The sequence below is a fragment of the Sinocyclocheilus grahami genome, unplaced genomic scaffold (assembly GCF_001515645.1).
Source record: "Sinocyclocheilus grahami isolate Dianchi unplaced genomic scaffold, SAMN03320097.WGS_v1.1 scaffold99.1, whole genome shotgun sequence".
In the NCBI taxonomy this organism is placed as follows: Eukaryota; Metazoa; Chordata; class Actinopteri; order Cypriniformes; family Cyprinidae; genus Sinocyclocheilus; species Sinocyclocheilus grahami.
The window spans coordinates 1563670-1576028 of record NW_015505278.1 but is presented as its reverse complement, the minus strand read 5'-3'; the positions used below and the strand labels follow the sequence as shown (position 1 = coordinate 1576028).

General features: G+C 40.0%; 1 protein-coding gene across 1 annotated transcript in view; it reads right to left on the bottom strand.

Annotated features, from left to right (window-relative positions):
* LOC107588193 (cytochrome P450 26B1) overlaps positions 1-3984 on the bottom strand; it is a 16544-nt gene extending 12560 nt beyond the window's left edge. The window contains exon 1 of the mRNA XM_016276221.1: positions 3072-3984. Within this exon, the coding sequence (XP_016131707.1) occupies positions 3072-3275 (204 nt within the window). The 5' untranslated portion in view covers positions 3276-3984. The remainder of the gene's footprint in view (positions 1-3071) is intronic.
* Positions 3985-12359: the final 8375 nt, after the last annotated feature.

Below are 12359 nucleotides of genomic sequence, written 5' to 3'. Positions count from 1 at the left end.
GGGGCGGTGCAATTTCATATACAATTTCAATCACCTCAGTGTGTTCTTCAGCATACGACCGCCATGAAGAAAGACGAGAAGAAATGATGGATGGAGCAGCGGGAATTGAAAAGTGTACAGCAAGTTTTCCTTGGCACACCGTTCTGCTCCGTGCTCTTTATTTGTATCACTCATTATTCTGACCCTTGTCCTCAGGTCCTTCTGTATATATCCATGTGTGTGTATGTGTCTGCATGGCTTAGTCTGGGGGCTGCTGTGTTTATTGGTTCAGAGTGGCAGGTAATGACGCGGGAGGAGCTCTCCGTATGCTGACCCACAGTCTCAGCGTAAATAAAGATAATATGTCCATTTACTGAAATAGCCCGTTGGAATCTCTCAGGATGTGTGCGTTGGCCCGTCTCCATTGGGGTATAGACAGAATTTCTGCAAAGAGAGAGGGGGAAAGCAAGCAGAGGCAGTAGGACTTGAGGTCCCATTATTTGGCCATCAGTCACCCTTGGGTGTACCCGCCAAAGAGGGTGTTCTCAGAGGCACATGGCTCTGCCTAAATGAAAGGAGATATGGGAATTTCGGGCAACACAGTTAGAATCAGCATTCGCCATCAGAGAGAAATGGTTTCGCTTAATGCCGAGCGAACACCAAAGCCCACGAGACAAGCGCAAAGAACCTAAATGTGGCCGAGCTGAGAGAATAGGCTCCCCTTTGACCTGGAAACACTTTGTGGAGAGAGATTATGGTTGTTCAGTGCAGTGTGAGCGCTCACCCCGGGGACCCCCTTTTCTTCTCTTTTCTATCCCCCTACCTTCCTCCTCCTCCCACTACTGCTGCCAAGCCCCCTTTGCTTTCACCCCCCGTCCCCTGTTCCTAAAGACAAGAGGCTGTTTGAGGGGTTGGTGGTGCGTTCCAGAGGTGAAAAAGGGGCCACACCGCACTGGTGCCAGTCATGCCCGTTTCATGCTCGCTAATCCCGACAAGCCCTAGGAGAAAGCCAGAAAGCGAGAGAGAGAGGGGTTGCTGGAAGACTGTTCCTAAATCCCTCAGGTCTCTACAGGCCATGCTCTCTGGAATTCTGATCAGAGCCCCAAGCCATGTAGTCTTTGTCCCAGTGTGTGGGTGTGTTTTTGACCCCCTGGTGGGCGGCTTTATTGCCACCCAGACTGGAGTGATTTAGGTCAAGGTGGAGACGTGGAGTAGAGGTAAAGTAGGTTTGCCCACTGGGTGAACTGCAAATGAATTTGTGCTTATATAATGATCATTATTAATGTTAAGTCTGTACACAATTTTATGCTCCATATGGATATTTCAGCAAAACTTGGAGCACTGTTGAGAAAAAAAAAAGTTCTGGCCAGATATTTTTTGTGATAAATTGAAAATTCATACAATGAAGACAAAAAATAAAATCATTTCATAATTCAAAATGACAGACACACAGCAAGAGAACGCAAAAAATAAAAAAATTACACTCCTCTGAGTCCATAAATCTTTATCAATCACAGATTTGACCCACTTTTGGATTCAACTGCTGCTCTGCTGAGGCTTACGGAGAGAGATGTGGACCACAAAAGGGGCTAACCGACAAATTTAAGGGGTTGTCTTAAATGTATCGTATTCACAGATTGTTAAAAAGCAATGCATGTTTTCAAAAGCACAAGGAGATAGATCAACATTTCAAACTACATGTTTGCACAGTAGCTCTGTCACCTTGCAGTCATGCCTTGCTCTATAGTCAAGTCAAGTCAAGTCACCTTTATTTATATAGCGCTTTTAACAATACAGATTGTGACAAAGCAACTGAACAGCATTAATTAGGAAAATAGTGTCCATAATGCAAAATGACAATAGTAAACACTCATTTTTCAGTTAAAGACAGTTCATCATTGAATTCAGTGATGTCAACATCCAGCTCAGTTCAGTTTAAATAATATCTTTGCAATCATGTCAACGATATCGCTGGAAATGACACAAATTTGGTACAAATGAACCAGACCAAATCCTATTGATTTTAAATATAACTCTGATATGCAGACAAGCCTGTTTGTTTTTGTAGAAAGTCTGCCAACTGCATGGAAATTCTTTCCTGGATTTCCAGCAACTTTGGAGAATCTATTCCTGACCAGAGAATTTGATCTGTACACCACTCAGACCAGGACATTCCTCCCTGTTGAATCTCAGCAAATCTCAGTTAAAAGCAACCCACTCCAGCTACTGTAAGCCAATGTCCAGGGACATTCTAATGCGCACCATGGATTTAATATGGAAAGAATTCCTAAGACATTTATTCACGATTTTTACTGTATGGAATGTTTTTTTGTTTTTTACAGCTTAGGTTCGTGTAATAACCTATTTTAAAAATACCACATTATGGCCGCTTTGCTGATTTTTATTCAGTTCATGTGCTACCTTATTTGCTATGTTCTAATACCAGCCGTGTGAGCTTTCACAAACTTCCCTGGCGTATTAAGGAACATGGCACAGAGACTCCTTGAATGTACTGTATGCGCACCATGCGCGGTCGTCTAGAGTAACTGGCGCGCGTAATTACACAGAAGCTCAATGAGTGCGCGACACTACCTGTCCTCGCGATCAATCCCACCCCGCGCTCCAAGAGGAGTTTATGCGCGCTTTGACAAGCGGTGCTCAAGTGGCTGTGTTCTCGCGCGCATCGGAAGCCAAGGACTACAATATTTCTGGAACGGAGCGCGCCTTTCTTGGCAGCCGCAAACAGGTTGTTCCACGTGGATTGAGAACTGGCTGTATGAAACAAAAACTGTCGGCTATCTAAAACAGACAGCTTATTAACACCATGGAAATATGGCACGGATGATATTGCACACGTGGGAACAACTAACCTGCAGGCAGTTCGCTTTTTTAAAGCGCAATATTGCGTTCGAGCGCACACGTGCGAAAAGCATTAGTGAACGTTATCCTACTCTTGATGTGTCTTTAATAACCCAGTTACCTACAGGAAGACTATACACTTGTAAGCGCACGAATCCGCGGTGCCTGGCGGTGTACGCGCGACAGCAAGGCGAATGGAAATTTGGAAATACACAAGGAGATGGAGCGCTTACCTGAAAGAACCAGTGGCATGTTTCTCCAATGATGGGGAACCCCATGGAGCCCTTGGGCATAGGCAGCTTGCAGCTCTTGTCCCGTGTTGCGGTCCATCTCAGCTGCCAGAGTTGCTGGGACACGGCCAGAAGAAGTGCCATGGACACTAAACACGCAGCCAGCGTCGCCAGCGCCGAGACAAGGTCAAAACTCTCGAAGAGCATGGCTGTGCACGTCCGGGGACTTGTCTCAAATATATGGAGTGATGAGCACTACAGTGGTTGAGCCTTCTCGGGAGTATATGAGTGACTTAATGTGTTATATATGATTTGCTGCTACAATTACTCTGAAAAGCAAAAATAGCTGAGAAAAATCTCTCACCAAAAGGCAGCGCAACGTTTTCTAAAGAAAAGTAAATGAATAAATTGAAGTGTTTAATTAACACAATGCTGGATATTACAAATCGATTTAAAATGTTTGTATATCATTGTAAATTATGTAAATCGCTTTCAAATATTCCCGTGACTTTTAAGTTGAATTTTTTAATTTTTAAAATGTAAATTTGGCGTGAACCTGTCAAACTTGAAACTTAGAAATGTTGTTCTAAATTCCAAACTTGTTTAAAAGTTAGCTTTAAGTTACTTTTTTTTTTTTATGTTTTTACTTATTGTTTTTAAAAAAATTCTTACAGGAAAGCTCGATATAATCTTTTTAAATGCACTGAAATCAAGTAATGGTCATAAGGAAGACGCAGAAATAAATGAAAGAAATAATCCTCCGAAGTTTGATGCCTATGCCAGTAAAAATCTTCAGATGACTGTAGTGCGTCTCGCTAGCCCGTTTTCAGATGCGGTTTCACTCACTACCTCTCTCTTGCGCTCTAGCTTTCTCTCTCTTCACATACAGTTTCTCAATGTGAGTTCGAGTCGCACAGCGAGCTTCCAATGTGTGTTTTTATAGCGGAGGCGGTGAGGCGGCATTCGGCCAGGGTGCAAGCAGCTCCCCCCTTACCCCTACCCCACCGAACTGAGGCGGGGTGAAAAGTGAACGGGCCGGGCGCTGGAGCGTGCGGGACCTGGAGATGAGCCCAAAGAGAGAGAGAGAGAGAGCGGGAGGAAGACTTTCAATACTTTAAGTCTCATACGTTAGAGAATTTATCACCTGCCACTCGCAGAATATGCATATGGTTAAATCATGTGGGCTTAATGATGCTGTCACACTGAGCTACCTTGATTAGCCTACTCAGCATGAATTTAAACCCTTGGTTCAAAAACCACAGGGAAACAGGAGACGTGATGTTATATCAGTGTTACCTTGTCTTATACGGACTCAGTAACACACCATAATAGACATGTTGGTCAGTATCAGTTTAAAATGTCAACAAATGCCTTGACTGTCCAGATGCGCATCTGTTCCACACAGTAGTGCGCGCCGTCAGTCCTGTGAATATTCACAGTCACACTGATTCATTCATTGACTCGTTCATTCGTTATTTGTTTTTCTTCAAAAATGGGTTTCTGTCTATCCATAATTTTCAGGGGTCAACATTTTAAAAAGAATTTCAATAAAAACTCGGGGCGCGAATCTGTTCAAATGTGTCTTGCGCAGCCCTAGCTCTATTTTGGCGACTACAGTTAACTATGTTAAAGTCTTTTAAACCAAAACAGTAAGGTTTATTGTGAAAATCTGTAATAAAGTTATAAATATTGGAGTACTTTTGTTAATTATATAAATAACGAACTTAAGGCAAAGTGCTGATGTAGCCAACTGTCGCTATGGATACCTCAGTCGAACGCGATTTCTTGCATTCTGACTAACTTTTGTGGTTACTTAAACATTTGAATAAACTATTAAAACATCCATCTGACTATTAAAATATCTCAATAACTATTCAAATATCTATCGTGTAAAATGAGTCCCCTTGTGTTGAACAGATATTGGTGAGAGAATCGATGAGAGTGACCGATTCGTGCTGGTGTCATCTGTTACAGATGGTACGTGGTTTCAATTACGGCCACCTTCTGATCACAGTTACTCAACGACAGTTATGTAATTGTTCTCAGCATATGAGACGACCATTGCGGAACCCCAGAACTCCAGCTGTTTCGCCCACACTCTTTACGCCTGCTACCCGAGGCGCGCAGTTGATGCGCAGGATGAGAGAGGCAGAGAGAGAGATGCGCGTCATTTTCTGTCTACTTGTTCGAAACCCAACAATTCTCATAATATTAGAAAGGGCGCATTTAAATAATAGTTACTCGTCTTTTCGCTTAAAAAAATGAATGCGAAGAGCTCTCGAGCACGTGCCTATAATTTAAAACCATCCATTCATTTCTTCAGTCTGTTTGAAATAGTGCGACTTCTGCAAGCTTACGCGTTCTCTCCCTTTTACTTTTGCTTTTCTGTCTGTTTTAAGCCTAAGTAAACCTGTCCAGAGTTTGCACTGTGAAATGCAAGGGATTTCTGTCTTTTATGATATTTTCCTAAGACATTCTTTCGCTCACGCTGTCTGCCGCTGTCAACCTGGATGCGTCTCTCAACATCATACTGCCGCCTAGCGGAGACAGAGGGAACTTCTCAATCTCTCATTCCAGCGCACGCTGTCTTGCATCTAGCATATGTACATATTATTTAACGTTTTCCAACGTGGGATAGAAAAATAAGACTGAAATAATCCCTTATTGAATAGCGCATTAGCACATAAAATAAATTATTTTCAAGTTACTCTAAAAAAGCCGTTTTTCTTCATACAAGCTTAAGCAGTTTAATCAGAAACAAAAGGTGTAGTTGTTCTGAACAAAATGATTTAGATCTAAAACATAAATCTAATGCCTAGTTAATCTTTTTTTTTTCATATCGCTGTGTCCCCCGACAAATGCACAGACTCACAGCTTAGAGAGTAATCACATTTTTTTAATGAAGTCTTGTTTGATGTGAGAGAATTAGCAGTGATTCAAGGTCCTGAGGGGCCTGAAATTGCCAGATTTATTCCAGAAGCCTATTAAAGTGGATGGGTTGAAGGTGCTGGTTGATTCATGAAATGTTGCTATGGGGATTTGTAAACGGCATACATTTACACAATGCACACAGCTTTCAAATTCTGAACTGTTACTGAAAAGTAATTTCATAAGGAAGAGCAAGTTACTACATTTTGATTAATGTTTACAAAAACAACCTTTTGTTTTCCTGTGGAATAACATCCACCAATAAATCCTAATGAGTTTAAAATAAGATCAAGATGGGCTTTAATAAAGCAAATCCAGAAAATGTTGAGTTTCAGTTTCAGTTTCAAATTTATTCCAGCAATACATGGCCTCTCGGCCCATAGTTCCACAAAATCATAATGACATGGCAAATAATCTTTTCTTCATTCCATTATATATATATACACACACACACAATGCCAATCTCCATGCATACCCCGAATCACAAACACTTGACACATCAATACAAACATCACCAACTAGAACAAGATCACAAGTATTTCTTACGCAAATCCTCATATAAAGAGCAATCAGACAAAAATGTTTCTCATCTTCTATCACAGAAATATTCGATGTTAACTTACAATAACTACAGATTCTCTCTGCCATTGGTGTATTACTCCATCTGCCTGTTTCTATAGCAAGATGATGACTTGAACATCTAAAAAGGAACAATGATCGTACCAGTTGCATGTTATACACAGACGCAATGTAGCTCTCTTGTATCAACGAAGACTTGTATTGTGAATATATATTTAACTTATTATTTTCCAAAACTGATGTATACTATGCCTCATGTGCTTTTTCTTTCAATCGTTGGTTAAGAATAGTTGTAAAGGTTCTTATATCACCTACACTTTGAGCATCCCAGGCACTAGAAAAACCATAAAAATACAGCAGAACTCTAATACGAGTAACCCATGTTTTTCTACCTACTTCATATAATTGAAAAAGCATATTATAACATTTTCTTGGATAACGATGATTGGACATAGACACTAGTTTTATGCAATACATGATACATCTTTTCATATAAGAAGTGGACAATACAAATCTACCCAGATCACCCAAGACAGCCACATTGCTCACACTTGTACTGATACACAGGAGTTTTTTACAAAAAGAAATGTTGAGTTCAAAGGCATAGTTCAGCCAAAAATGAAAATTTGCTGAAAATATACTCACCCTCAGGCCACCCAAGATATACATGAGTTTGTTTCTTCATCAGAACAGATTTGGAGAAATTTAGCATTACATCACTGGCTCACCAATGGATCCTCTGCAGTTAATAGGTCCCATCAGAATCAAACAGCTGATAAAAACATCACAGTAATCCACACGACTCCAGTTCACCAATTAAGGTGTTGTGAAATGAAAAGATACATGTTTGTAAGAAACAAATCCATTATTAAGGCATTTTAACTTTAAACCACAGATTCTAGACAAAGTCTAGAATCCAAAATAATGCTTTCCTCCTGTGAAAAAGTCCACCAGCTGTTGTCTCCTCACATCAAAATCTACCAACATATTTGTTTAGAACAGTTTTGGATTGTTTCTGCTTATAAATGGTGCTCGGTCTATGTATATTTCTCTCCTGATTCAGACGATACAACTTTTTACTGAAGAATTCAAGTCAAGTCACCTTTATTTACATAGCGCTTTATACAATACAGATTGTGTCAAAGCAGCTTTAGAGTATTCTAGTTGACATGGTCTCCGCTGACATTCAGGGCTGTAGAGGTCGTCTCTAGGTGCTGATCTGTGACCATCTGATCTGGATACAGACTGGATCTGGGTGGCTAAGGTGACCTCGGAATAAGAATGAAACAGACTAATATTAGCGTAGATGCCATTCTTCTTACAATGTAGCAAGTACATCGGGGGTTATGGGAAATGTTCCCAGTTCTGGTTGACCTAATTAATGCAGCATAACAATCCTTTAACGGATTTGAATTATAGAAATGTGATGGTGTATTATATGTAAGCCAGGTTAAAGAGATGGATCTTTAATGTAGATTTAAACTGACAGAATGTGTCTGCCTCCCTAACAATGTTAAGTAGATCGTTCCAGAGTTTGGGCACGAAATAGGAAGTTGATTTTGATATTCTAGGTATTATCAAATAGCCAGAGTTTTGAGATCGCAGGAGACGTGAAGGACTATAATGTGATAAGAGCTTGCTCAAGTACTGAGGAGCTAAACCTTTCAGGGCAAGATTAGCAAGATTTTAAAATGTATATACGATGTTTAATAGGGAGCCAGTGCAGTGTTGACAGAACCGGGCTAATATGGTCAACTTCCTGGTTCTAGTAAGAACTCTAGCTGCTGCATTTTGGACCAGCTGGAGTTTGTTTATTAAGCGTGCAGAACAACCACCCAATAAAGCATTACAATAATCTAATTTTAAGGTCATGAATGCATTAATTAACATTTCTGTCAGGACCACTATCGTCAAAATGATAGATACTTAGCATAAAGTTTGGTTTGGCGGTATGGTTCTGTTCTGGGCAAAAAACTCCCGGCCCATCCATGCAGCCTGTCATGAATGAGCAGGGAGAGCAGCAATAATAACCCCTCTAGGGTTCACAGAACAGAATAAGGCAGATATCATTAATGTACTTAATGATATTTAAGTGTAACACTTTATTCAAGATAAAGGAGTCTGATTAGCCAGGAATATCAGAAAGCCAAGTCCTGACTGTGGAGAAAGGAGGAGCTGGGGATGGAGGAGGGTAATTTGCTCCTGAGCAAGCTGAAAAGCTGCTGAATAATACTGAATAAAGCTTATATAGGAATGCCACGATAGGTGTCGTATTCCTATAGGTAGATGAAATCAGCTGCCAGAACTAACGCTAACGCTTATTTTCTGCATTTGACATTGAAAGCATAGGTCATAATTTAGATATTTTTAAGATGGAAAAATGTGGCTTTCAAAGGAAAGATTGTTATCCAATAGCACACCTAGGTTCCTAACTGAGGATTAAGAATTGACAAAGCAGCCATCAAATGTTAGACAGTGTTCTAGGTTATTTCATACGGAGGTTTTTGGTCCGATAATTAATACCTCTGTTTTTTCAGAATTTAGCAACAAGAAATTACTCGTCATCCAGTTTTTATATCAACTATGCATTCCATTAGTTTTGCAAATTGGTATGCTTCATCGGGCTGTGAAGAAATATAGAGCTGAGTATCATCAGCATAACAGTAAAAGCTAACACCATGTTTCCTGATGATATCTCCCAAGGGTAACATGTAAAGCGTGAAAAGCGATGGTCCTAGTACTGAGCATTGTGGGACTTCATACTGCACTTGGGATCGATATGAAACCTCATCATTCACTGCTACCAATTGATGACGGTCAGATAAGTATCATTTTTGAACCATGCCAATGCATTTCCACTAATGCCAATTCTAGAAATTACATTATTAATTTTTAAAGACTGGGGTCAAGGCATCAAGAGCCACCACACACAGACGTGTCAAGGAATTTGGCTACAGTTGTCGTATTCCTCTTGTTAAGCCACTCCTAAACCACAGACAACGTCAGAGGCGTCTTACCTGGGCTAAGGAGAAGAAGAACTGGACTGTTGCTCAGTGGTCCAAAGTCCTTTTTTCAGATGAAAGCAAGTTTTGTATTTCATTTGGAAACCAAGGTCCTAGAGTCTGGAGGAAGGGTGGAGAAGCTCATAGCCCAAGTTGCTTGAAGTCCAGTGTTAAGTTTCCACAGTCTGTGATGATTTGGGGTGCAATGTCATCTGCTGGTGTTGGTCCATTGTGTTTTTTGAAAACCAACATCACTGCACCCATTTACCAAGAAATTTTGGAGAACTTCATGCTTCCTTCTGCTGACCAGCTTTTTGAAGATGCTGATTTAATTTTCCAGCAGGATTTGGCACCTGCCCACACTGCCAAAAGCACCAAAAGTTGGTTAAATGACCATAGCGTTGGTGTGCTTGACTGGCCAGCAAACTCACCAGAACCCCATGGGGTATTGTCAAGAGGAAAATGAGAAACAAGAGACCAAAAAATGCAGATGAGCTGAAGGCCACTGTCAAAGAAACCTGGACTTCCATACCACATCAGCAGTGCCACAAACTGATCACCTCCATGCCACGCCGAATTGAGGCAGTAATTAAAGCAAAAGGAGCCCCTACCAAGTATTGAGTACATGTACAGTAAATGAACATACTTTCCAGAAGGCCAACAATTCACTAAAAATGTTTTTTCAATTGGTATTATGACGTATTCTAATTTGTTGAGATAGTGAATTGGTGGGTTTTTGTTAAGTGTGAGCCAAAATCATCACAATTAAAAGAACCAAAGACTTAAACTACTTCAGTCTGTGTGCATTGAATTTATTTAATACATGAGTTTCACAATTGGAGTTGAATTACTGAAATAAATGAACTTTTCCATGACATTCTAATTTATTGAGATGCACCTGTATATAAATATAAAACATTACAATATAACACTTCTGTAATCTATATAACCTACCAGTCAACAGCTTTTGAACAGTACGATTTTTAATGTTTTATAAAGAAGTCTCTTCTGCTCACCAAGCCTGCATTTATTTGATCCAAAGTACAGCAAAAGCAGTAATGTTGTGAAATATTTTTACTATTTAAAATAACTGCTTTCTATTTGAATATATTTTAAGTGTAATTTATAGGGATTTCAAAGTAATTTTTTTGCATCATTACTCCAGTCACACTATCCTTCAGAAATCATTCTAATATGCGGATTTGCTGCTCAAGAAACACTTTTTAATTATTATTATTAATAATGTTTTATGAGCAGCAAATCAGAATATCATAATGATTTCTGAAGGATAGTGTGACTGGAGTAATGATGCAAAAAAATTACTTTGAAATCCCTATAAATTACACTTAAAATATATTCAAATAGAAAACAGTTATTTGAAATAGCCTAGTAAAAATATTTCAAAATTTTACTGTTTTGCTGTACTTTGGATCAAATAAATGCAGGCTTGGTGAACAGAAGAGACTTCTTTAAAAAACATTAAAACTCTTACTGTTCAAAAACTTTTGACTGGTAGTGTATAGTCAACTTTAATTTTTCTCTCATTTCTAGCTTTTAATTGACTTAGAAATCAGATAACTGCTGGGCAATAACCAATAATAATGATTTGTTTATATACTACAAACACTTTTTTATCACATAATAAGGCAGAGTAGTTTCAATACTGTAATAAATGCTATGTCAGTTAGCACTGCATTGTTCATATACTTTATTTATTACCTGGAGATGACTTGACAAACACAAATAAACCATATTATCGCAATCGTATGTTTAATGTCTTCATGTTTCCAAACGTTTCTTTTTTTCTGAAAACAACAGCCATAGCTGGACGCTTTTGTCCATATTAGGAATTTCCTCGTACTGCTTTCTGCGCGAGAGCGCCCTCCGGCTACGAGTATGAATGAAACATACACTGCATGGAATGTTTAGCGCTGTGATGTTAATCTCGCCTTATTCTGGGTCCGAATAAAACATCAGATCATGCACAGACTATCCTGTCTCTTTGAATTTAAATCTATATTTATTCACAATCCGGCCTGAGCGATGATTCAAAAACATTAAAACCCATTATAAACGAGACATTTATTATGTCCCCCCATCCAGTGGGGACATAATTACGGATTATAATGACTTATACTGTCTTTTTACGCTTTGTGTTGCATCGCATCGCACCGCGTAAACATTAAACCATGTCTGCATTTGTGATCGGAGAAATGACAAACAAGCGCTACTCTACACTGCTCAAAACCCACGTTTGAATCATCAGTGGCAAAACCTTTAAATGAAAACGTACTTACAGTCTGTGAGTCAGAACAGCTGGCATTGTAGTCTACTCTTCCAGGATCAGGAAACAGTCCTCCATAAAATGTGCTGCACACAAATGAATATTTGGGTTGAACTGTTCTGGAGCAGTGTTGTAAATACAACTTAACCACTGATTTCTAGTCGTGTCCTCTTTTGGAAAGCCAAACAAAGTAGTTTCGCTTTCACACACTAGAGTGAGCGGTGGCGGATGGCTAGAGTGAGCAGTGGCGGATGGCTAGAGTGAGCAGAGGTGGGCGGGCTTGAGAAGGGCGCGGTCGGCGTATTCAACGAAGGAGCAGCCGGCGGGCTTGCGGAACCACATGTGAAGACCCCGGGCTGGACTCCGCTTCGTTCACGGTGAAAGCCGATCCGGCGATCCACAGCGGGAAGTTGATGTATTCCCTCAGCGACCAGCACAGATCAGCTCTAGGCATGACAAAGCGGATAACGTCCTCTTTTGGAAGACCAAACAAAGTAG